Source organism: Trichosurus vulpecula, chromosome 3 (assembly GCF_011100635.1).
Source record: "Trichosurus vulpecula isolate mTriVul1 chromosome 3, mTriVul1.pri, whole genome shotgun sequence".
Lineage (NCBI taxonomy): Eukaryota > Metazoa > Chordata > Mammalia > Diprotodontia > Phalangeridae > Trichosurus > Trichosurus vulpecula.
In genome coordinates, this window is record NC_050575.1 from 342,972,327 (window position 1) to 343,000,294 (window position 27,968).

At 38.2% G+C, this 27,968-nt stretch overlaps 1 protein-coding gene across 2 annotated transcripts in view; it reads left to right on the forward strand.

Moving 5' to 3' along the window:
• Positions 1 to 26,234, forward strand: part of FSHR (follicle stimulating hormone receptor) — a 243,982-nt gene extending 217,748 nt beyond the window's left edge. For both annotated transcript variants that reach the window (XM_036752372.1, XM_036752371.1), the window contains 2 exons: positions 19,173 to 19,358; positions 24,323 to 26,234. In XM_036752372.1, coding sequence (XP_036608267.1) covers positions 19,173 to 19,358; positions 24,323 to 25,553 — 1,417 coding nt within the window. In that variant the 3' untranslated portion in view covers positions 25,554 to 26,234. The remainder of the gene's footprint in view (positions 1 to 19,172; positions 19,359 to 24,322) is intronic.
• The last annotated feature ends 1,734 nt before the right edge of the window (positions 26,235 to 27,968 follow it).

Sequence of the window (27,968 nt, forward strand, 5' to 3'; positions counted from 1 at the left end):
GGGAAGAGAATCTGAGAGAGAGAGAACACACTACTTGGGGAGATAGCAGATAAGCAGTGCCACCAAAAGAATGGGTCCCAGAAAAGTGGGGCTGGGGGCCCAGATGACAAATTTCACCTGCCTCATTCATACTAGACTGACAACTGGTTAGCCCCATAGGTCTTGACCTTAACAATCAGTCTCTGTCCCCAGCTTTGACTTTTTTTGTTTTCGTGACTTCTGCATCCTGAAGTCTTTCTTAGCAATGGAACAATTGTTGTTTCCTTGGGAAACTGATCTCTGTGGGGAAAATTTAATGCATTGCCTTTCTGAGCTGGAGCCAATACAATCCTATTCCGATGGTTTATCAAATTGATTTGGCTACAGCTCAGATTCATTTGATAGTTCAGATTCAAACACTGAGTTATTTGTATAAGAATGATTCTGTTCCATTACCCACAGTTCTATAGATAGTAAATTGCCTTTTTATCCCAACTGGGATCATGAAAGAAAGGTCTTCTAACCATCTGTCAGTGTAGTGTACACCAGAAATGTGCTTTCACTTATGGAAATGATTGACCTGTAATAACATCTTTGCTGGGAGAAACAGAAATTGTTCAAATCCAATTTGTGGTACTGACTATAACATAGTTTATTAAATGAGGTGGGGAGCAAATTTTAACTCTTGCCTCTCCTGACCCAGCAAGGCAAATGTCCCTTAATCAGCTACTGTCTCCTATTCTGTTTTCCATCTCAGAACCAAGAGGCTCTCCGTGAGCTAATATGATGTTAACAGAGTGTTTCAAAATCTCCAGAATGTGAGATGAGGGGTGGATCCTTTCAGCGCTCAAATTCTCAAAAGCAGTTGTTGCCGTAATTTCACTTATGTTGAGATATTTGCCAGTGTAATAGCATTTCATACCATTGTCCCAAACCAGTTTACCATCCTCATTCTACATCACTCCCCTTCTCCTATTCAATGATCCAGCCAAACTGGCTTTTCCTAACTCCTCACATATAACACTCCATCTATCTTCTCTGTGCACTAGTCAAACTGCAATGCCTGAAAAGCACCTCCTTCTCACTTCTTCCTCAAAGAATGCCTCTCTTGATTCAAGATAGAACTCAAGCATTATCTTCTACATGAAGCTTTTCACATCCCACAAAAGCTAGTGACTTCCTTCACAAGTATAAACCATATATTCACAAATATAAAGAGATAAATACAAAGCACTTTTAACTGCTTTGTATTTATTTCTTTATATTTATTCTGTATAAAATATGTATTTCTTGGCTTCCATAGAGGCAGTTAGGTGGTGTACTAGGTCCTGTAGTCAGGAAGATCAGAGTTCAAATCCAGCCTCAGACACTTATTAGCTATGTGAGGTACTCACAAAGTGATATGAAGAGAAAGATAAAACTTTGTTTCCTAGTAAGATGAGAGTTTCAGAAGTAATTTGGAGCCTAACCGATAGACCTCTCACAGAGGATGAGAAAATATTGCATAAGGGTCAAAGGGTGTGGATAAATGTGTATCTAGAGGTAAAACATGAGAACTAACTTGGAAGAAAAAAATCATCTGAAGTACTGGAAACAGCCATAGATGCTAACAGGCCTCAGGCCTCACCACTCCATAACAGATGGTATTACACCTCACCATGTCCAAAAGTCCAGGTTAGGATTGTTTTCAAGAAAGGACTAATATATATATATATATATATATATATATAGAGAGAGAGAGAGAGAGAGAGAGAGAGAGAGAGAGAGAGAGAGAGAGAGAGAGAGGAAGAGAGGGAGAGGAAGAGAAAGAGAGAAAGAAAGAGAGAAAGAAAGAGGAAGGGAGGAAGGAAGGAAGGAAGGAAGGACCCATGTCACACAAGGAGAAAAACATGGAATATTTGTGTCAGAAATGTAACTAACATACTATATAGCATGAACTAGTACCCAAAGTGGAGAACAGAGGTAGACTTCTAGAAAGACTTAAAAACTCAGCCTTTGGAACTACACATTCTGAAAAACACAAATCTTAAAGGAGCCTGGCAAGGATGCTGAGACTTGAAAGATATTTTGGTGGTGGTAGGACAATGCATCCAACATATGCTAAATCCAGTGAGTCGACCATTCAGTGAAAAGGGAGAAAACCATTTAAGTTTGTAAATTTAGTGGACTCTAGAAACTGATAGGAGCAATAAAATCTGAGGAAGAAGATGTTATTAGACTGTAGCAAGTGTGCTCGTGTATAGTATACTTCTGAGATATATATATATATATATATATTCATATATATAGTATACTTATAATGTGTGTGTAGTATATTTCTGATAATTGAAAATTTATTTAATTAGTCTTAGGTATGAAAAGAAGTTACCTAATTGGTCTTGGTTATTGAAAGAAGCTATGAAATTTGATGAGCTGCTAGAAATAGTAAATCAGTTTGAATGTAATGAGTAAAAAGACATTGCCTCTAAGTTAGTTGCCTTTCATCATTTAAAATGATGTTCCCTTGAGACAGTCAGTCAACAAGCATTTATTAAGTGACTACTATGTGCTAGGCACTGTAATAAAAGCACTGGGGATAAAAAGAAAGGCAAAAGTCAATTCCTTTTCTCAAGAACTTTACAATCCAATGGGGATGACCTTGTTTGAGTTCCCTGATTTTTCTGGAAAGTAACAATATATAATTTCATCCTCATCAACTGAATTAAAGTTCCCCCTCTCCCCGCTACTATTATCTTATTTTGTGTTTCTGTACTTTTGTATTAACTACTTCCAGATTTTTTTCCATTAAATTTCATCTTTATTTTCAATATCAATTCTTTTTTAAGCATTTGATATGTACCAGGCATTTTGCTAAGTGATAGGGATACAAAGAAACATAAAAACATAGTCCCTGACCTCAAGGAGCTCACATTTTAATGGAAGAAATAATATATAAATAACTATATATAAAGTATGTGGGAAAACATGGATTGGCTTGCACAAAATAATGAAGAACAAAGTGTGCAGAACCAAGAGAACATTGCATACAGCAAGAGCAATATTGTTTTAAGAACAACTTTGAGCAAATATTATTATTATAAAAACCCAAATTAACTACAAGGATCTATGAAGGAAGATGCTATCTGCATCCAGAGAAGGAACTGATAAATAGAAGTATATATAGAATGATTTTACACACACACACACACGTTTATATGTACACACACATATATACACATATTTGTGTCTCATGGTAGCCGTCTCCAGGGAGGGAGGAGGGGAGGGAAGAAAAAAAGGGGAAAAAAGAAAGTTACATTATAAATGATAACCTTGTATATTTAATAGGAATAGCAAATTGAACAGAATAGATTTGTAGTTTCATGTGCAATCATCTTTTTCTATTCTATTATGATATGGAAATTTTTGTGTGATTTCATAAGTTTTTTTAAAGATATATGTATATATACATCTATATTTGTATATATATGTGTGTGTGTATGTGTATATATATATATATATATACATATATATATATATATACATCATATACACACATACATATATGCAAGGTAGATGGTAAGTATGAGCTGACTCTTGAGGAGAAGCCAGAGTAACTTGGAGGTAAAGGGATAGGGCAAAGTATTCTAGGAATAGAGTTCAAAGTTCATAGTTCAAAGTCATAGAGTTAAGAGATGGAGTGTTATGAACTCGGAAATATAGTTAGGCCTGTGTAGATTAATCAAGGATGTGTGAGGGGAAGTAAGGTGTAAGAAGACTGAAAAAAGTAGTAAAGGACCAGGTCGTGAAGGGTTTGAAATGCTAAGGAGTGCACGTTATATTTGATCTTGGAGGTAATAGGAAGCCCTATAATTTATTGAGTAAGGAGGTGATGTGGTCAGCCCTGTGCTTTGGGAATACCATTTTGGCAGCTAAGTAGAGGAGAAATTGGAGGGAGAAGAGATTTGAGGCATTGAGATTAATTAGAAGACTATTTCAATATTTTAGGCAAGAGATAACAAGGGCTTTTGCTGAGGTGACTGTTTAAGTGTAGAAAGGGAAATGTATACGAAAGCAAAATGACAAAACCTGACAACAGATTGGATACATGAAGTGAATGTGAATTGAGTTGAAGATAACATCAAGGTTTTCATCTGGGTGACTGAGAGGATAAAATAGTGATAGAACAGCCCCCAATAGTAATATGAAAGTTAGGAAGACTGGGGGATTCAGAAAAAAAGATGAGTAGTTGTAGTGTTTGAGATGGCTGTGGAATATCCAGTTCCTGATTGATAATGAGAACCTGGAGCTGAGGAGACAAACTAGAGATTGGAATCTGGGAGCCATTTATATAGAGATGATAATTAGACTTGTGGGAGCTGATGAGATCAACTAATGAGAAGAGAGAGAAGAGAGACCTTAGGAGATACCCATAGTCAAAAGGCACAGCCAAAGGAATATCCAACAAAGGAGACTGAGAAGGAGTAGTCTGCCAGGTAGGAGGAGAACCAAGAAAGAGCAGTGATAAAAATAGGAGAGAGTATCCAGGAGACTAGACTGATTATTTCCTTTGCATATGCATTCTGTTCCACTCTATGAGTTCTCTTAATTCTAGCCCTCTTTTCTAAAGTTTTAGCAATCCAAACCAATGTAGCTTCACCCACAAATGTAATTAGAACATTATCTAAGTCATTAATAAAATCATCAAATGGTGTTTATTAATTAAGGGCCTAATTACACATATCCAGCAGAGTGTTGAGCAGTATATAAATAGAACTACACAGACTCCACCTCCTACCCCATGAGAACACACTAAGACAGAGATGGTTATGGTAAGTACAAGTGGTAGAATAGATATAGTAAACCAAGATATGACCAAAGAAAGCACCTCATCCTAGTATCCCAATCCAATTTAGTTTCCTTTTACCTAAACAAATTCAGAGCTTCACTCGGACTGATCTGTTCCTTATCCCCTGAATACACTATAATTATGGCCTCCACCATGACTTATATCGTTCCCTTCCTTTCGAATGCCTTTCTATATATGTGAATCCTATTCACTCCCGTAGTCCATACCCCAGTCTTACCTCTTCCACAAAGTCTTCTATTTTATTGAACATACCAATAAACCCTGATCTGTCTGCCTTCTCTGAACACTAAGAGTTTTACAGTAAATGTATTCAAAGAGATAGTTGGCCCCGTGGATTTAGCATGGAACCTGGAAAACAGCCTGAGTTCAAATTCCACCTCAGAAATTTAATCTCTGCTAGTTTCATCCTTTATAAAATGGAGATTAAATCTACCACCCAGGGTTGTTGTGAGGGTAAAGTGAAATAATACTTACAGAGTGCTTTGCAAGCCATAAAGCACTATATAAATGCTAGCTATGATTGTTACCTCTAATTTTCACTTGGTATTTACTGTTTCATTTTAGCTATTGTTTTCCCATGTTTTAGTTTCTCTCTCCAAGGAAACTTGTTCTGAGCAAGAAACCAGTTTTATTCATCTTTGTCTCCCCATGGAGGCCAGCAGAAGTTCCACAAATGCTTCTTAATTTAGTGATATATAGGTCAATGGTAAGTTAATTTTATAGATTTTAGGGAAAGATATAAATATTTTTAAAAAGCCCTTATCACTTCAAACCTATGCTACTACAATAGGGCCCTACATGTCTTTATGTCCCTGATCTCTTTCCCCTTCCTCAAATCAAACTTGACAGATTAACCTCCCTAAAATATTGCTTTCATTATATCATTTCCCTGCTCAGAAACCTTCAAAAACTTTCCATTACCTAACCAAGTCTAGACTGCCTAGATTTTAAAGCCTACTACAATCTAGTTCTGCCCTATCAATTGACCTTTCTCCATTTCTCAGCAGGCATCCCTTGCTCTACTGAGAATGGTCTCCATACTACCCAATGAACAGGTCATACTCATAACTATCTCTGTGGTCATCCATACATATATTTCTTTGTTCTAGAGAAGAGAAAATTCTGAGATAAGGAGATATTTGTCTGACCTTTAGTGCTATTCCTTACCTCCCTCACTTGTCACCCGATGATCATCAACAGCCTTTGGTCTCTGGGCTGTATTTAATCTCTGGCATCTATTGAATTACATAGTCTCTGGAAGATGAGGCTTTCTGGAATGAGGCACCTTCAGGTATTCAGAATATATCTCTTCATGCTTGAGACAATCTCCATCATCCCTGAAAAATCCCAATTGTCTTCCTTTAATTCATTTGAAGGGAAGAGAAAGGGAAGACCTTGGACCACCCTTGTGTCTCCAGACGAAAATGCTGAACCAGCAAAGGAGACTCAGAAAAACTAGAACCTGTCTTACAGGCTTCCTCTCCACTTGAACTCTTGTCCATACAGTAGGAATCTTTAGCTTATATGTTAATATCCCCTCAACCACCACATTCTTGCAATAGCTCAATCTTCTCATCGTCCTTGATGTCAACCTCAGTCACACACAAGGGTAGTCACTGCCTTAACCTCACCATCACCAGCAAGTTTTTTTATTTCAAAAATTGAAAACTCAGAAATCTCTTAATTAGAGCTTAGCCTCTCATTGTGTCTTTCTCCTCCAAATATATTCTTAATTCTCACCAGAGGTCCCAATCTAATCATACACACACACACACACACACACACACACACACACACACTTTTCAGGTTCCTTTTCTTTGTTATCTTCTATCATTAGACTGTAAGCTCCTTGAGGCCCAGGACTGTCTTTTTTTGTATTTGTATCCCTAGCACTTAACACAGTGCCTGACACATAGTAGGTACTGAGTAGGTTTATTGATTGATTTCTCCATCCCTCAGTATTTACTAAGACCTCTGTTCTTATCTCACTTTCTTCCTTTCACAATCAGATTTTCTAATCCTGCATTGCCCTCTATTCTCAAATCCATTGTACCTTTGTCCTATTTGACACTCGTGATTTGCCATATATCAGCCCCAGATGAATCCCAATATCTACCTCTTCTGTTCCTACTTATATGCTAACAAATGGAAGGAAGGAAGGAAGGGAGGGAGGGAGGGAGGGAGGAAGGAAGGAAGGAAGGAAGAAAGGAAAGAAGGAAGGAAGGAAGGAAGGAAAGAAGGAAGGAAGGAAGGAAGTCTGACTACTCCTTTTCAGTGTCCTCTTCTATATCAGTGTCATCATCTATATCATGCTTCCCAACTGAGCCCTGGTCATTTGTGTGCGCTCTCTCTCTCTCTCTCTCTCTCTCTCTCTCTCTCTCTCTCTCTCTCTCTCTCTCCCTCTGTCCCTCCCTCCCTCCCCTCCCTCTCTCTCCATTAATTCATTGGGTGATCTCTGTGTTTTCCAAGGATTCAATTATGACTTATTTGCAGGTGACTCCAAGATCTATATATCCTGCCCTAGTCACTTGCCTGACCTCACCATGCATCTCCAACTGCCTACTGGATATTTCATACTGGATGCCTCATAGGAATTTCAAACTCAACATGTCCAAAACATACCTTATTATCTTTTGCCAAAATCCACCCATCTTCTCAACTTTCCCATTCCTGTCAAGGGCACTACCCTTCTAGTCACAGTTGATTCCTCACTATCACTCATCCCATATTGACTAATCAGTTTCCATCTTTTGTCATTTCTTCCTCTTCTCTCTACCCACATGGCCACCACCCTAATTCAGGCCCTTATCAACTCTCACCTGACCTATTTAAACAGCTGAAAAATTAGTGTCATTGCATCAAATCCATTCCTTCTCCAATGCAGCCCACACAGAGCTGCCAAAAAAAATTTCCTAAAGTGACCATGTTATTCTTGTACTTATTTAACGCAAATGGCTCATCATTGCCTCTAGGATAAAATATAAATTCCTCTGTTTGGCTTTTAAATCTCTTCCCAACCTGGGCCCAGTTTAATTTTCCAGGCTCATTATATAATACTCCCTGAATACCATGGACCAGCCAAACTGGCCTCCTTGCCGTTCTTTAAATAGGACACTCCAGCTGCCACCTCTGCCCCTTTGCACTGGCTGCTTCCTATGTCTGGAATGCTCTCTCGCCTTCACTTCTGTCTCCTAGGTTCCTTTGTTTCCTTTAAAACAGTTCTCTATTACTCCTTCTACATAAAGCTTTTCTTGATCTCTCTAGCTGCCAGCCCTTTCCACATCCAAATTTTATCTTTTGCATATTTTATCTATGCATAATTTGTTAACATGTTTATCCCAGATAGAACAAAAGCTCCTTGAGGACATTGGCTGTTCCATTTTTGCCTTTGTATCCTGAGTACTTAATGTGGCATACTAGAAGGACAAGAATTTAAGAATACCTTGATGACGCAGCATTTGACTCAGTGCATTGACACATACTAGAAAAATTAAGATGAAAATTTTTATTTCAAAGAAAAAGTATAATACCTGCAAGTTATTGTTGTATCTAAAGTACATTTTCTACAGATAAGATACAGTTAGAGTAATTTATGGTAAAATTATTTTTAAAAAATATTTTCAAATGATTGCATCAATTGACATACGTGGTCCTTCTATTAAATGGTTATTGATTGATTTGTAGTCAGACAAGGAGGAAGGGATGCAAAAGAAAGCAGTGTCAAGATGCCAAATGAGGAAGGAGTGTTCAGGAGGAGTATGTGGTAAACAGTGTAAAAAAACTGCAGGAATTTCAAAGAGCATGAAAACGGGGGCGAGGAATCAATCAGATTTTGTGATTAAGAAGTCTTGGTGACCTTTGAGAGATTAGTTTCAATAGAGTGTTAGGCTCAAGCAGGAAGATTGCAAAGGGTAGAGCTCAGGAATGTATTGGACATGAAATGGAGGCAGCTAATGGTGATTGCTCTTTCTAGGGATAAAGGGGGTGAGTGGGTGTGGATATAGGTGCCATATTTTAGAAAGAACATTAATGAGCTTGATGTTGCCCAAAGAACAGCAATTAGAATGGTGAAATTTCTGGAAGTGGTTGCATCTGAGTACTGGTTAAAGAAATTGGAGATGTCTAACCTGAATAAGGAAAGACTTTAACAGACAAGATAGCTGTCCTCCATAGAAAATCTGCTGATGGGTTAGGGAGTAGTATATTTGTATGAAATAACAATAATAATAGCTCACACTTATACAGTACTGTAAGGTTTGAAAGGCAGTTTATGTGCATTATCTCAAATGGCTCAAGGATTCCCTACAAGGTGAATATATGAAGGGCTCAGAGAGAGTGAAGGGAATGATAACAGCTCACATTTATATAGCCCTTTGCAGTTTATAGCTTTCTTAACAACAACCCTGTGATGTGGGTAGTGCAAATAGCATTATTCCCATTTTATATTTGAAGAAGTATTTTCAAAGATCCATAGGAAGGAATCTAGCATGTGAGGTAGATGCTATATGGAGGATTTGTGGAAGGAGAGAGAAAAGAATGACAGAATGTGAAAGTATGGAGGGGTTATGAACTGCACCCATGGAGGGAATACCCATAACAGTCACAAACTGAGAACTAGAAGTGGTCTTAAAGACATCAAGTACAACCTCCTTATTTTACAGATAAGGAAACAGGGGTCAGAGAGATGAGATGCCTTGTACAGTTACTACAGATTTTCTATTTCCAAATATAGTATTCTACATCATGGTACTATAGCTAGTGGGCACTAGGTGGCACAGTGCACTGGGCTCGGAACCAAAATGACTCCTCTTCATGATTTCAAATCCAGCCTCAGACACTAGTTGTGCGACCCTAGGCAAATCACTTAACCCTGTTTGCCTCAGTTCATTATCTGTAAAATGAGCTGAAGAAGGAAATGGCAAACCACTCTAGTTTCTTTGCCAAGAGAACCACAAATGGGGTCATGAAGAGTGGGACACAATCGAAACAACTGAACAGCATGCTAGTGGAAGCCATTAGGTTTATTACAACTCCAGAGAGGGAAATGAGAGAAGCCCATTCAGCAGAGCTTGTGGTAGTACAGAATGCAAAGGCAGCAAACACTGCCTTGATTGGACCAACTCAAAGTACCAGTCAAGTAAAAGCAGCAAAGGAAGAAAACTCTTGAGGACAAATTATACCATCTCTGAATATGGATAGACCAAGGAAGTGACCCATTGTGGAATTACTTTGAGCAAGTCAATTAAACTTACTGGCACTTTTTCTTCATTCGTAAAATAAGGAGTTTGAACACAGTTATCTCTAAAATCCCTCTCCAGATCTTGGGCCTAAGTTCCTATGGGGTCTCTCTCTCCCCAGCACAGCAGAGCTTATCCTCTGCTTCATTAATTTGGCCCTGAATTCTGATCTTCCTATATCCCTGTTGTCTTCCATAGATATTCTCGTACTATTAACTAGTATTTAACTTTTTATAAGTATGTGTCAGTTAATGCTCGGTAATCCTAAACTACTTAAGAGAAGAGACCATTTGTGTTATATCCCCTGTAGCAACAACGGGCTGCACACTCACTAAATATTTGCTGATTGATTGACAGATGTGGGGAAATCTCAAGCCAAATGAGAGACTGGAACAAAACTTTGCAAAGGGGAATTAGTTGGAAAGCCAGCTGACAAAAATCTTAGTTTAAAGGGAGCTCAGGAGAATGAAATATGTTTATGTAGAAGGCAATTACATGTGGCAGAGACCATCAAAGGTAACAAGCAGAGAAGCATCCCATATACCTGGGGACTTACTTGTTGGGTGGATTAACTTAAATGTAAAGTAATACCTGAGCATTTCAGCATGCTTATAAATAGAAAGCCTCTTCAGCACCCTTCTACTCTCTGGTCAATAAAATATCAGTATTTCCTCATATCTCAGCTTCAAAGTACATGGACAAGAACTAGTTTCATTAGTCACCTCATCTGAATAGGTCTGCAGTTTCATGGCAGGTGAGGAATGATCAAGTACTTGGGGAGCAAATGTTCAAAGACTTAAGGAGTTTTTAGGAAAGATATGCACATTCTCTTAAGAAACAGGACAACATAAGCTATTAGCACCAGCAGAGTCTTCTTAGTGATGGAAAAGTGAATTTGAGGACTTTCTAACAGTGTTTCCTTAATGTTGTTGACTAAGGGTACCTCTGGTTGTTATTAGCCATGGGAACCAACTATAGAATCTAAGTTTTCAAAGGGTCTCTCGGTATTCTTTGGAAATGTTGAACTTCAAGGCCTCATGTATAAGAAAAAGAGTCAACTGGATTTGGGGAAAATAGGAAAAGTCTGGCCTTATGAATAAGGGGAGCAAGTATTCACCCATATGGTATGATTCAAAGAGTGCTTAAGGGTCCCTCTGCCTAAAAATCTATGCCCTAACTTCATTACTCCTGAATATACTTGTCCCGGTATTTAAAGCTCCATCAGCGGCCAAAGAAGGCTTCAAACTCTTTCCCTATGTAACAGTTTGCTGAGTCCTAGTTTTGATGAGGATGGGAAGAATAGAAAGAATTCCAGAACATAGAACATGGACATGAACTTGACTGGTCAGAGAAAAGAATGACTTACTGGACACCTAGGAGCAGAGGGTCTTAGATAGAGGGAACTAGGAGTATAGATGACAAACTGTCCACTTAAGAATTCTGAGGTCCCACATTGCTTGTGAGTATCATCAATCACAAGCCAAAAAGATTTAAAGATTGTAAATGCTACCACCACATTTTCTAGAACAAAAGTTAAGAAGAATATGTGGTTTGAAAAAAGGATATTCCTTTTGCGAAAAGTCTTTTATCCTTCTTGAAATCTACCTGGACACCACAAATATAAGAGATGCTTTTGGTGTCTTCTGGGTCCCTTGAAATTGTGCTTGTACACTTTTCCAGCTTCACTGGTCTGCTCTTCCATTTGGAGAAATGTATAGAAACTTATATCACTGAATGTAAAAGAAAACAAAATGGAAAGACCATGATATCACTGGTTAATGGGGACCACAGAGGCCATCTAGTCCAACCCACACCTGAACAAATATCCCAGCTGTAACATCCCTGAAAAGTAGTCACCTAAGATTTTCTTAAATAATTCTAATAATGGTGAATATATTATTTCTAGAGGCAGTTAGTTACAAATAGAGATGCTATATAGAATGTAAAGTTTTTTTTCCTGGCATCAAGGCTAAATTTGCCCCTTTATAACTTTTGGCTATTGTCCCTAGTTCTGCTTTCCAGAGTCATGCAGAATACATCTAGCCCTCTTCTACATGATGGCTCTTCAAATACTTGAATACAGTTATTAGGGCTTCCAAAAGTCTTTTCTTCTTGAGGTTAAACTCCCCCAGTTTCCTTAATTGATAAAGTATAAGCTCAAGGCACTTCACTGTCCTGGTCATCCTCTTCTGGACACTCTCTAATTGATCAACTCCCTCTTAAAATATAGAAAGGGGAATGAGAATAGCCAAACTATCACCTCCTGAGTCCTAGGAACTATGCCTCCTTTAAAGAACCTTAAGATCACATTAGCTTTTTTGGCTACTATATCATAATGTTTACTTCTGTTGAACTTGCTGCATGGTTCAGGCCCAAATTTATCTGTGCCTCCCTCATCTTGTGATTTTGAAAGTCATTTTTAACCCATGTGAAGATTTCACATTTTTCACTATTAAATTTCATCTTATTATATTTCAACTCAGTCATCTAGCCCACCTAGATTTCTGGCACTCAATGTTTTCAGCAATCCCTATTATCCTTGTGTCATCTACAAATTTTATAAATATGCCACCTATACCTTCAGCTAAATATTTGATAAAAATGTTAAATAGCCAACCAACAACAACTTATCCAGTAAAACTGAGTATAATCCTTCAAGGGAAAAAATGAATATTTAATGAATTAAAGAACTTTCAAGTATTTTTGAGGAAAGACCAGAACTGATCAGAAAATTTGATGTACAAGAATCAGGAGAAACATCAGAAAGTAAACATGAAAGACTAATTATAAGGGATTTAATAAGGTCAAACTGTTTACTTCTTATATGAGAAAATGTTATCTGTAACTCTTAAGAATGTTATCATTACTAGGGCAGTTTGAAGGAGCATGAATAGACAGAAGGCTTGGGGTTGAGTTGATTATGATGGGATATCCTAAAAAATAAAATTAGGTAGAAAGAGGTAAAATGGAGAATTATCTCATACAAACAAGGCATGAATGGAAGAACTGTTACAGTGGAGGGCAGGAGCGGGTAGAGGGCTGATAGTGCTGGAACCTTATTCTCATGAGAACTGGGTTAAAGAGGGAATAACATATATAAATAAGGGGGTATAAAAGTCTTCTTAACTTACAAGGAAATAGGTAGGCAAGGGGATTGGATAATTCTTAGAAAATTATACATTGCGACCAAGCAGGATTTATTCCAGCAATGCAGGAATGGTTTAACAGAAGGAAAACTATTAACATAATTGATCATATTAATAGTAAAAGTAACAAAAATCGTATTATTATATCAATAGATGCGGAAAAAGCTTTTGACAAGATAAAACACTCATTCCTATTAAAAACACTTGAAAGCATAGGCATAAATGGATTTTTCTTTAAAATAACGAGGATCTTCTACCTAAAACAATTAGCCAGCATTACTTGTAATGGGGAAGAGTTAGAAGACTTCCCAATAAGATCAGGGGTGAAACAAAGATGTCCATTGTCACCAATATTATTCAATATCATATTAGAGATGCTAGCAATAGCAATGAGAAAAAAATTGAAGGAATCGGAATAGGCAATGAGGCAATAAAATGATTTCTTTTTGCAGATGCTATGATGATATACTTGGAAAATCCTTGAGATTCAACTAAAAAGTTAGTTGAAACAAATAAAAAATTTGTCAAAGTAGTAGGATATAAAATAAACCCCCATAAATCATTAACATGTCTATATATCATCAACAAAACACTGCAAGAAGAAATAATAAGAGATACTCCATTTAAAATAATCATAGTATAAAGTACTTGGGAGTATACTTGACGATAAACCCAGGAATTGCATGAACACAATTATAAAACACTTTTTATAAAATAAAATAATATTTAAATAATTGGAAAAAATATTAATTATTCCTGGATGATGAGAGCCAATATAATAAATATGTCAATTCTATCTAAATGAATCTACTTATTCAACATCATCCCAATTAAATTACAAAAAAAAAAATTCACTGAGCTAGAAAAAAAATAAAAATGTCAAATCACATGGGATTAATCACAAATCCCACTAGACATCTTTCCAAGTTGACATGAAACCTTTAATCGTTATCTTTATAGCCAGGCATTCAACTAGTTACAAATATGACTTACCTCTATAATGTCTAACCCATATCTCTCCAACTTGTTTGCAAGAAGAGCATGGAAGACCTCATGAAAATGCTTTGTTAAAAGCTTAGTAAACCAAATCTATAGAAGTCTCCTGATTTACCAGTATGCTAAACCTATAAAAGATAACAATATGGTGAATTTGGCAAAAATCTTTTCTTAATTAAGCCTTGCTAGCTCTCTGTGACTGCGCCTTTTCTAGATATTTACTCACTACAATGGGGGCTCAAATTTCACCAGGAATTGAAATCAAATTTCCTGGTTTATGACTTTTAAGCCCATTCTTCTTCCTCCTTTTGAAAATACAAACAATAACTCTTTTCCCTTCCTATTGTACCTCTCTTATTCTCTTTGATCTTTCAAAAATAATTGACATCAGTTCAGTCATCATGTCTGTTAGTTTGGTATTTTGTTTTGTTCAGTGCCCTCCGAACCTGATGACTTGAACTCATCCAGGGCAGTTGGAACATCTCTTACTCTCTTCCATTTGTTTTGGATTTCTATTTCCTATTCCTCATTTTTGTCCTGTTCTTTATAGACCAAAGATCATTCTCAGCAGAGAAAATAGAAGCAAGATGAGTTGACCCACTCTACCTTTTCTCCATTATTGATAATCATTGTTTCAAGCAATGATTCAATCTATTCTTTGATCCTCTTCTTTCTCTCCAACACAGCTAAAACAGACACCTGTTTTACTGTCCTCAGTTTTCTTTACAAGCCTCAACTTATCCAAAGTGGTCATGAGTCTAAATCCTACTCTTACTGACTTGAGACACACTTTTGTATTCATCCTTCTTTGCATCCCCTTTCTTCCACCTTCTGTACATTTTTTAAAAATATATATATATAAATTGGTCAATTAATTTTCTGTGCATCTACTCTGAAAACTCCCCATTTTCTTCTTAACTAAAATTGTGTCAGAAGCCAAAGAACTAGATATAGGAGAAAAGGATAGTGACAGGGTCAAAAGCTTCAGAGAAGTCGGTCAACAAGCATTCAAAAAACAGGTACTATTTGCCAGACACTGTTCTAAGCATTAGGACTACAAATACAAGCAAAAACAAAGACATCCCTCAAGGAGTTTACATTCTCATGGGAAAAACAACACATCAAAGAAAACTGAAAATGGGGTGAGAAGTTATTCAGTACAGGGACATGATGGAGAAGTCTGGGGGTGTGCAGCATGATGGGAAATGGAGCATAGCTGGGTCTGCTCACTTTCCTTAAATAGAAGTGCTAGAGCAGAGGTTCCCAAACTTATTTGGCCTACCACCCCCTTTACAAAAAAAAAATTACTTAGCACTGCCCTGGAAATCTACTTTCTTTAACCCTTTAATTTTCATCCTTTCAAAAAAAATATTTTTAATGATGTATCTTAAATTTAATAATTTATTGTAAATTTGTGGGGTTTTTCCTGCATTGAAATTATGATGACCCAATATTGCATCATGTAAACATTTCATATGTAAACAAGTCATTACACTCACATTTCCTGCTGATGCATGCTGAACTAATGTGCTACACCCTCACCTGTCAACACTTGCTTCTTAAGACTTGTCAATGAGCTTGACCACTGATCCCTCATAACTTGCATTTTGTGTGTTTATTTGGAAAATATTGTAATTGCTATGACTTTAACTCTGTTACACAATGATGAAACATGTATTAAGGGTTTTCAAAATTTTCTTTTCTTTCCTTGTGCTTCCACTGCTCCCTTATTTTTTTATTCGATGCCCCACAATTGCACCTAAGGCTACTACCACCACCCTGGATCATCCCAGTACCTCCCAGGGGGCAGTATAACCCACTTTGGGAACTTATGTCTAGAGAAGTCATTCAATCAGAGGGAGGGGCACCGCAGGTGGAGGATACCTCTGAGGTGTGAATTCTAGGGCTGAAGTGATCCTCCAGGATAAAGCAGTTTCTCAGTCATGGTGAAGAAGACAGGCAATCAGTAAATATTTATTAAGTACCTACTATGCTCCTGGCACTGTGCTAAATTTTGGAGATACTAAAAGAGGCAAAAGACAATCCCTGCCCTCAAGGAGCCTACAATCAACAGGTTTGACCACATCAGGTTCCTGATCAAAAACTTTCAGTGGCTCCCTATTAACCTTAAGTTAAAAATATAAATTCCTTAACCTGGCTTGTAAGGCTCTCTATAATTTAACATTAACTTGAATTCAAGTCATTTCACATTACTTCCTTTCATGCAGTCATGCATCTTCTTACCAACATTCTGCTTCCATAGATTTGTACTAGCCGTGCTCTAGGCATATAATATGCTCATTCCTCATCTCCATCAAAATTCTTATCCTACTTCATGTCTCAGTTCAGCTGCCACCTCCTCAGTGAAACCTTCCCAGTTGTTAGTTATTTCTTAATTCTCAAATATTTCTAGAACACTATTTCTAATATCTCTTTTGCCCCTTTCATCACCTGCTTTGTATACATATATTATAGTCCACATTAGAATGGAAATCTTTTTGGCTCTGGGTTAAAAGGACTGTTTCTTTTTTATATTTACATTCCTAGAACCAAACACTGTGCCTTGAAAATCTAAGAGGTTTAATAAATGTTTGATTGAAATGACAGACTTGGTGTGAAATCATGCTGAAAAACAGTTTGGAATTATAATAAGAAAGTGATTTTAAATGCCTATAACTTTCTGAACCAGATATTCCCCTGCTATCTATATACTCTAACAATGTCAATGATAGAAGAAAAAGCCCTCATACACAAAAAAATAGGTATAGCATGACTTTTAGTAATTATAAAGAACAGGGGGAAAAATGCCCATTGATTAGGGATTGGCAAAATAAAATGTGGTAAATGAATGTAAATGAATATCACTATGTTATAAAAATGATGAACATGAAGAATACAAAGAGGCACTGGAAAACATATCAATTGATACAAAATAAAGTAAGTAGCACCAGGAAAAACTATATGCACAATGACTATAGCAATGGAAATGGAAAAAAATAAAACCAACACAAAAAAACTGAATGCTATCAAATTTAAATGACTCAGCTTGACTTCGAAGAAAAGATAAGAAAAAGTATCCCCCTTTTTCATTGGAGACATGGAGAATTGTACTTGTAAAACAATGCATAGATTGTCAGACTTGATACACCAGTTTGTTTTTCTGAATTCTTGTTTTTCCTCTTTTTTTTGTTTTTCATTATAAGAACAGTTCTCTGTTTAGGAGAGGGGGGAGGCATATATTTGGGAAAAAGGTCATGTAAAATCAAAAGATATCAATAAAAATAGAATTATAAAGCCCCTAAAGAACGGGATTTTGCCTCCTGAGGTCGAGGTCTGTATTTACCTTTGTATCCCCAGTTCTAGCACCTAGTTACTTGAATGATAGATATTGTTGCTTTGTCCTTCATTTTTGAAGAAGCCCAATGACATCACAAGGGGATGTCTTGACTCATGCATGAATTGGAATTCAGCAAGGCAGAGTTGCACAAAATTGTCAGCCTCACTCTATCTTCCAGAGTCATTGAAGGTCAATGGGAAGACAAAAATCAGGATGACTGGCAATGGCTTGGGATGCATTGGATAACCTTGGTATCTTCCGTATCTGACCAAGCTATAAGTACTTCACAGTATCTGCTTCAACTGCCTTCATGGCCATTGGAAAAAATTGTTGTCATCTATCCATTTCAGAGGGGGAAGTCTTCACGTGCTTGGAATAAACACCCCCCCCCCAACTCACAGATGGGTTTGTGGCCCATCAGTTACCCTCAACCTGGTTTATCCCACCTGCCAAGATGGTTTACCGGGGTGTGGCCACTGTGCATGCTATAGCTTCTTGGAACGACAAGTGAGAGTTGAGTGCCAAATGTATACCAAAGGTGAATAAGCAACCCTGAAAAGGGCTCAGCAAGCCCTCACACCAGAGGTGCTAGTCCTCCTTGAACACTGAGATAGATAGATAGGTAGACAGATAGATAGATAGATAGATAGATAATTGCATTTGTATTTGACTTCAAGGTTTACAAAGCACACTACAAATATCACTTCATTTAACTGTATATAGTAAGTACTCAATAAAAATTTGTCAAATAGAATGTCCTCCCTCCACTGCCCCATGAGAGCAAATGCTCCCCGAGGGCAGGGCCTATAGAAGTGAGAGTTGGCCCAAAGGAAAAATAGGGTATGGAGAGGTAGAAAGCAGAGGAGATAGTCTAGACAAAGACAAGAGCTTTATCAAAGTCGTAGAGAAAAGAATATGCAAAGTATGTTCCAGGAAACTGGTCAGACTCAGGCTCCTTCCCTAGGGATGGGGAAGGTGGAGTACTAAGGTGGAGCTAAGATGACTAAATTTATAAATATAACACTAGAACACTAGAAGAATATTATCAATTCTAGCTTATTCATAATCAGTGCATTAAAAACTGACCTGGGCTTCGTTGGTCCTAGATTGATACATATGTAAAGGGTTATACAGTCTTTTGTCCTCTTGAGTATAAAACAGTGTTAGAACTAATACTCTGGGATGGGGGGGGAGGATGAGGAGGATAGGGAGTGTAGGGATAGGAAGAAGATGGCCAAGGTATATATCTCTTTGGCATCTTCTATTCATCAGGTGAGTTTATATGCCATTAATAAACCATAGAAGCTGGTATAAACTAGATAGTCTGTGTTAGAAAGAATGGGAGATAAGCTTGAATAGATTATATAGGGTTAGGCTGTAAAGTTTGGCCTTTAGCCTTTAGGCGATGGGAAATCACTGAAAGTTCAGGGAGGAAAGCTGACAACAAGAAAGCAGTACTTTAGGAAGATGACTGTGTACAACATAACCTAGGGTGAGGGAATCAGCCAAGAAAGCCCCCTGTGCTTCATGTGGGCATTTCACTAGCATTTCTGGCCTTTCATTCTCTAAGCAAGAAATTCTAAGATCTTTCTGCTAACCAGGCTCTTCTCCTTCCCTGCTTCTGCCTAAAGGGATATTTCCAGAACAAGGATCCGTTCCCTCCCCAGCGATGGCTTGAAAAATCTTAAGAAACTGAAAGCCAGGTCAGCTTACAACTTTAAAACCCTCCCCAATTTGGAAAAGTTTGCTGAGCTAGTGGAAGCCAACCTCACCTACCCCAGCCACTGTTGTGCCTTTGCAAACTGGAGGCGGCAAGCGTGAGTCATTTCTTTACTTTTCATTCGGTCTTATTTGGCTACGTCTGGAATACAGACAGATCCAGCCAGTCCCTAAAGCGTGCCCGGATTGTCCCAGATACTCAACTTTTCTTCCTGATGGATCCCTCACTCTTCTGTCATCTCATCTTCCCTTTTGGGTTTGCTACTCTCTTGAACTGTCTTCTTACTATACCCCTCACCACATACACAAATACACACATAGACACACACACAACACACACACACACACACACACACAGCCTTCTCATTCCATTCTAAGCTCAGACTGACCAATGGCCAGGGGGAAAGGGAAGGAGGAACTTTTAGAAAAATAAAAAGGAAGAGAGGCAACAACGGGGTGGGAAAGGGTAGCAAGAGTTCCCAGAAATCTTTGCCAGATCACTCAGGTCCCTAGCATTTGGGAAATGCTACATTTATATAGATGTAGATTTATCCTTTTAATCCCAAATCCAGTGTGTTTGACTGCTCACTACGGGTTTCAGTTAATTACCATTGGGGACCATTTCTGTGAGAACTGGTATAAAGTCCAAACACAAATACCCAAACAAACCACATACAGAGAGTTATATACCCAGGCAAATACATGCACAGACATGAATGAAATGTCCTCAAGTCCTAAAGTGTTTTTAAAATGACTTAGAGCTAAGATGAGATCCACTTAGAGCTAGGCTGAAGCCCACTTAGATGATTTGCAGATAAAGGGCTGCTTTTCCAAAAGAACCATTAGTATGCATTAAGAGACTATCCTCAGTCAGCCAGTTCTTTGGAGATTAACTCAAGACCAATCACAACTCCTCTCCACAATTAGAATTCATAAGGGCCCAGGCCCAGGCAGAAGGGTTGCCTTTTTCTTATTAGAAATAGAAATTCCTACCAGGGCAAGAGAGATACCAATTAGCCTACAAGTCCCTGAAACTGAAAACCCCCCAGGAGAAATCTCAAAGGACATTAAGATCACCACGAGAGCAGGTGGCTCAGAGATGTTCAGAGCACTGCTTGGAATGTTGCCAACATTCTGCAAACGTGTATTATTTTATTGCTGCTGCTGGGATGATTCTGGTCTTGTTGCTCAGTTGTTTCAGTTGTGTCTGACTCTGTGAACCCATTTGGGGTTTTCTTGGCAAAGATATTGAAGCAGTTTGCCATTTCCTTCTTCAGCTCATTTTACAGATGAGTAAACTGAGGCAAATAGGGTTAAATGACGTGCCCAGGGTCACACAGCTAGTAAGTGTCTGAGGCCAGATTTAAACTCAGCAAAATGAGTCTTCCTGACTCTAGGCCTGGCCCTCTTATCTGCTGTGCCACCTTGTTGCTCTATTCTGGTCTTAATATATCATAACAACAGAGGCTGTAGCCAGGAGCACTGTGGTCTTATCAGGGAACTAGACATCTTTTTAACCTAAATGGTCCAGCTCCAGGTTGTGTCTTGTTCCATCAAGCCTTCCCAGCCCAAAATAAGCTCTTCCTTTAAATTCCTAGGGCACTTGTTTATCAAATATATTTAAAATGAGTAGATTCATTTCATATCTATTATACATTTGGCTTCTATTATGTACTGGTTATTGATTTTCCATAATTATCTCTCACACCTATTATAGACGTGTTATACTTTGATGTATTGTTAAGTTTTGTATATATATTATGTCTTGTCTCCGTATATAGATTATAAGCTCCTTGAGGACAGGGACTATATATGTTCATATTGTCCTCCATAATGCCTTGTGATTATGACAGCTGATGTTAATTAGGCACTTTATGGTTTGAGAATGCTTTACACATGTTATCTCATTTGATCCTTGCAACAGCCCTATGAGAGAAATGCTATTATGATCCCCATTTTGAAGAGGAGGAAACAGACTCAGAAAGGTTAAGTGACTTGCCTAGGGTTACACAGCTACAAAGGGTCTGAGGTGGTCTTTGAAGCCAGGACTTTCTGACTCCAAGTTCATTCCTTTTTCCAGCACACCATAGGTGCTAAAAAGGTAAGACTGGCCCTGCCTCAAAGAGTAGTTCCCTTTGAACAAAGAGGAAAAGATTGACTTGCTTTTGTACTTTTTGGAAGGCAATATTCTCTCCCAGGCCTGCTTCTGGCTCAAAGCTGGCTGTACTTCATTGACAACCCAGTCCAAGTATCCTGGGGTACTTGGTTGGAAGCCATTCCAACCAATACTAACCAACATTAAATAGGTTAGTGTTACTAAATGCAAACTGCACGTCTTCCATTTACCTCTAGTTGAGTAATCTCTTGCTGTGAAAGTCTCCAGAGTATTTTACAATACTCCTCATTGCAGCCAGCAGAGAACCAGTAAGCTGGATTATGGACATGATTAATAAAGATGTTACATTCACATGTAGTTCCTACTTCAAAGAAAAGATAACAAGGAGGAGTGTGTATGTATGGGTGTGTTTTTATGAATCATGCATCTTGTATTTGGTTACTAATAGAGAGCTTACTGAATTCAAATGAAATTCCCATGTGAGACTTTACTATAAGTTCACCTGCTGTTTGATAACAGAGAGATTATCTCGATATTCTCTATATTTGGCATCCATCTGTCTGGTTAGAGTATTTATCATTTGGCTTCAATACAAATCTGTCTTAAAACGTCTCTTCAACATTGACAAATTCTCATGAACGTTTGAGTTAAAATGGAAACCGAGACAGAGAAAATTAATGTGGGCACCTGGAAGGGAATATAACATCGAATCCTGAATAAGCCAGCTTCTCCTTATATGTGGGTTAGTCCCCAGGCACTCAAGGTACTGCATTTTCCTTCTTAATACTAACTCCCTTCCCCACCCCAACTATTTAGAAGAAAGAAATCATTGTTTTGAAGTAGGAGGGAATGGAAGACTAGGGAAAAGAAATAGAAAGGTGAAAGAAAGAAAGGAAGGAAGGAAGGAAGGAAGGAAGAAAGAAAGAAAGGAAGGAAGGAAGGAAGGAAGGAAGGAAGGAAGGAAGGAAGGAAGGAAGGAAGGAAGGAAGGAAGAAAGGAGGAAGGAAGGAAGGAAGGAAGGAAGGAAGGAAGGAAGGAAGGAAGGAAGGAAGGATAGAGGGAACAAAAAAGGAACTGAATAAAGAATGAATCAATACACTTATCACCTACTACATAAGACTGTTTTAAAGAAAGTGTTCTATTAATAGGAGCAACTTTTATGATTTTTCTTACCTAAGCAGGCTGAGGTGGTAGGGAAGGGGAGTGAGGAGGCTAGAAAAACAGTATACTACTACTAAATCCTCAGAGTTCAAAGGGACTAAAGACTCTACAATGGGTCAGGAGGTCCATATTACAAGATATTTCTATCAATAGGCAATATTAATGTGCAATATGCGACTCTCTGAATTACTACAAATTATAGAACAGGTACCAATCTACGTTGGCACAGGGCATTTTCTCATTAGGAATAACCTACCTACACCAAAGAAATAATGATAACACCAAGGAAATGTACCTATATATATACATGTATATATATATGTATGTATGTATTTATACAAAATAGGTAGTTTTATAAAAATCAATGAAAAGAAAATAGATATTTCAATAATTTCTAAACAATGTGCTAAAAAATATGCATTAGTTTTAAGTATGAAACATTAGAAAACATACCAAAAGGGGCAGCTAGGTGGCGCTGTGAGTAGAGCACCAGCCCTGGAGTCAGGAGGACCTGAGTTCAAATCCAGCCTCAGACACTTGACACATGCACCAGCTGTTTGACCTTGGGCAAGTCACTTAACCCCAATTGCCCTGCCAAAAAAGAAAAAAAAGAAAACATACCAAAAAAATCAGAAGACCTAGGTTTGTTTTTTTTTTCCTGACTCTGCCTTTTATTATCACTTCATATTTCTGAGCATCAGTTTTATCTTCTACAAAATGTTACTGTTGTTATTGTTGTGCGGTCATTTCGATCATGTTTAACTCTCCATGACCCCATTTGGGTTTTTCTTGGCAAAGGCTCTCGAGTGGTTGGCTATTTCCTTCTCCAGCTCACTTTACAGATGAGGAAACTGAGGCAAACAGGGTTAAGTGACACAGCTAATAAGTGTCTGAGGCCAGATTTGAATTCATGTCTTCCTGAGTTCAGGCCTGGTGCTCTATCCACTGTGCCACCCAGCTGCATCTACAAAATGACGTTAGATTGAATGATGATGACTAATAGGAGAGTGGGAAGAGAAGAGGTGGAAAGATGGTAAAGAAATGATTTACTTATAAGTGTCAGGAACAATTCAGGCTCACTCAAGGACAAACCAGCCAACCAAACTGAAGGAGAGAGTTACCTGTTTTGGTAAAGATATAAATAGACCCTGTGGCCTTCCTCGCCATACTCAGATTATCTTCGAGGTGGACTGTCCAACATGAGGGACATATTCTCTTGTTTTTACATATGTTGATGATATGACATAAACAAAAATAAGCATTTATTAAGTGTCTGCATTCACTGTGCTAAGCATTGAAAATGCAAAGTAAGGCCAAAAAAAGCCCCTGCTCCCAAGGAGCTCACAGTCTAATGGGAGACAACATGCAAACAGCTAAGTACACACAGACGAAATTGGAGATCATCTCAAAGGGAAGACACTGAGACTAGGGAGAACTGAAAAAGCCTTCTAGTAGAAGGTGAAACTTTAGCTGAGACCTGAAGGAAGCCAGAGAAGCCAGAAGGCAGAGATGTGAGGAAGTTTTAGCAATGGAGGATAGCCACTGAAAATGCCTGGATTCTGTGTCATTGGATACAGAGGACATGGGGAAGTAGGAAGGTGTAAGAATGTAAGAATATGAAGTAATAATAACCCTTACACTGTCTGCATAGGCAGTGAGCTGCTAAAGAGGGGAGGCTGGGAAAACTCAAAAACCACACCATTTCTGTTACATATAAATGCAATAATGTGCTTGCCATTCTGAAATCAGGCCATTGATCCTATACCTTTTTTTCTCCTTTCTTAGCTTTGAGTTGCATCCAATTTGTAATAAATCTTTCGTGAGACAAGACGGTGATGATCTGGCTATGGATTGGGGACATAGAAGAAGATCTGTGGAAGAAGAGTATGTATCAAGCCTAGACAAAGGGTTTGATATAATAGAAACTGAACTTGACTATGACTTATGTAATGAAGTGGTTGATGTTGCTTGCTCTCCTAAGCCCGATGCATTTAACCCATGTGAAGACATCATGGGATACAACTTCCTCCGAGTCCTCATATGGTTCATTAGTATACTGTCCATCACTGGGAACATTGTGGTGCTAGTGATCTTGATCACCAGTCCGTACAAACTCACCGTCCCCCGGTTCCTTATGTGCAATTTGGCTTTTGCTGACCTCTGCATTGGTATCTATCTACTGCTCATTGCCTCAGTGGACATCCATACCAAAAGTCAGTACCACAACTACGCCATTGACTGGCAAACTGGTGCAGGGTGTGATGCTGCCGGTTTCCTTACTGTCTTTGCCAGCGAGCTCTCAGTCTACACGCTGACAGCCATCACCTTGGAGAGATGGCACACCATCACATATGCCATGCAGCTGGACCGCAAGGTACGACTCCGCCATGCTGCCAGCATCATGTTGATAGGATGGATCTTTGCCTTCTCAGTGGCCCTCTTGCCCATTTTTGGTGTCAGCAGCTACATGAAGGTGAGCATCTGCCTGCCCATGGACATTGATAGCCCTTTGTCCCAGCTCTATGTTATATCCCTCCTTGTTCTCAATGTCTTGGCCTTCGTGGTCATCTGTACTTGTTACACCCATATCTACTTCACTGTGAGGAACCCAAACATCATCTCCTCTACCAGTGATACCAAGATTGCCAAGCGCATGGCCATGCTCATTTTCACTGACTTCCTCTGCATGGCTCCCATCTCTTTCTTTGCCATCTCAGCTTCCGTCAAGATGCCCCTCATCACTGTGTCCAAGTCAAAGATCCTTTTGGTTCTGTTCTACCCCATCAACTCCTGTGCCAACCCCTTCCTGTATGCTATCTTCACTAAAACTTTTAGAAGGGATTTCTTCATTCTGCTGAGCAAATTTGGCTGCTGTGAAATGCAGGCTCAGATTTACAGGACAGAAACCTCTTCTACTGTCCACAATTCTCATCCAAGGAATGGTCAGTGTCCTCCAGTGGCCAAAACCAATAGTGGAGCTGTTTATAAGCTTGTCCCTCTCAACCATTTACCCTAAAATCCAGAACCACAAATGTGAGAAAAGAGCTGAACATTTTGCTGGTAATAATTGCAATTGTGAAGTTTTATAGTTTACAAAGTGCTTTTAAAAGCATTGTCTTATCTAAACCTCATGACAGTCTAGCAAGATGGACAAGACAGGAATCAAACAGACTGGATAAATGAGAAAGTGAAGGTTCAATCAGATTTCCCAAGGTCATATGACTAATAAATAGAGAGCCCTTGCCTAGAACCCAGATCTCTTAACTTTCCATTTAGTAATAATTACATCATCTCCCTTATGCCTCATGTTGGAAAAATGACTAGTAAAGTAATAAAGTGGAAGACGTGGGAATAGAATTTCAGCCTCTTGATTCCTCTGTTCCCTAGAACTCCTGCTCTAACTTTTGTCCTCTTCCACTCCACCCAACCCCCGCATGTTTTTCTTACTATCTGATCTTTATGGATTCCTTCCTGGCTCTTAAATATCATCCCAAAAGAACTTCACTGCATAGAGCATCATGGTCAGCCTCATTTAATCCTAAATGGGCTTCTTTGACACTTTGGCCAAGCCTTTGGACCTCTTCTCAGAAAAACATTTTTAAATACATAAAATAAAATTTATAGAATTACAAAGGAAGCTAGTTATATTGACATACATTTATAAAAAATACTGGGGAAAAATGTTCATAGACCCCAGGTTAAGACCCATGGTCTAGTATTTTCTCTCATTTAACTAAGCTTTTTCCTTCCCTTTTCTTGCAACTTTGTTTAAATTGCTTTGTTTCTATCCATAAGGTTCAAATGAGCAGATCTATGTCGGGACTTTAAAACAAATATAAAAAAGACATGAAAATAAAATAATGAATTGGAACAGTTTATCACATGCTGCATGTTAAAGTCAAGATTATTCTCAAATAAGCCAATAATTTAGAATTTTTTGACCGCTTATCCATGTCTCAAAAGGAAAAAACACTTCCTGGATTGTGGTCAAAAACAAAACTCAAATTCAAATTTCACAGGAGGCTGTTCACTCCAAAGGATTATCATCTAGAACCACTGACGTGCACCGAATGGGGCAGTAGCAACTTGGGACCTAGAACATGTTGGACCCACGGTCCCTAAATGTTCATCCCATGGATGCCTACAAGAAATAAGTCTCTGACTCAGCCAAGTCCTTTTATCTTCCAATTTAGGAGAATGTCAAAGCAATTTTATTAGATTTTTCTGCAGGTCATGTTCAAAGCAATGTTGTTAAAGTGAAGGTGTGTAAAAGTTCAAAGGCTCTAAAAGAATTATGATTTATATGCAGTGTAGTATGAAAGGAAGAGTTTAGACCAAAAGCGGTGCTTACAGTTTTAAAAAAAAAAAGTTAACTGTGCTCATTAAATAAACAAGATTATGGTTCAAAAACCAATGCAAAAAGAGAAACTGTGCTTGAATTTGTGTTTCCTTCTTTCTATCAGGAAGGTTCTATCCTGTTTTCCAAATTCATTATTAGAAACAAAGAACAGTGTATGAGAAGGGATTTAGGGATTTCTGTGACCAGGTCCCAAATTTCCTTTATTCATATTCAGTCTCTGTCCTATGGCTTGTACCTGGTCATCTTTTTTTTAGCTTACATATTCTTCCTTTCCCTAAAACAGGGCTCAGAACACTAAAGACCATCAATAGGGTTAATTGACACTTTTAGGAGTCCATTAAAAGGCTTAAAAGATAGACAAGGTGATGGGAAATGAGTAAAGGAAGGGTGAAGGAAGGAAAAGAGGGGAAACAGGAGAAAGTAAGCTGTTTGCAAAGCACTATCATCATAAGATTTGCAGCCGAACAAAATTATAGACATCATCTTCTGTAAGGTTGCTTTTCTTAGTAGAATGAAATCTCTAGATTTAGTTCAAAATCTATGATTGCCCTTTCAGTGACCAAGGTCATGTAGGCACTGAGCAGCAGACCCATGGAAAGAGGAAGAAGAGGAAACATTAAAGAAAAGAGAGATACAGGTGGTAGAAGTGCTAGAAAATGTATTGTTAATTCAGTCAAATAAACACTTCATTAAAATTTACTACATATTAGGCATCGTGGAATAGGAGATAAAGAATTGTCTTCAGTGTTAGGAAGACCTGGGTTCAAGCCCTACCTGTGACACTTCTTGATATGTGACTTTAGGCAAGGCATTTGACATCTCAGTGCTTCAGGCATCTCACTAAGACTATACATTGCAGAATGTGTGCTATTCTACATTATTGCGTGTTTCCTCCATAAACCAGTGAAATCATATATCTGGTCCCTATCTCCCTTTCCTATGCCCCACAAAATATACAAGGGGTTGGAGATTAAAAGACAAAAATGAAACAGTACCCACCCTAAATAGCTTATACTCTGTTTGGGGAATTCAACAACTTCACAAATAAGTCAATTAAAAGCATATACATAA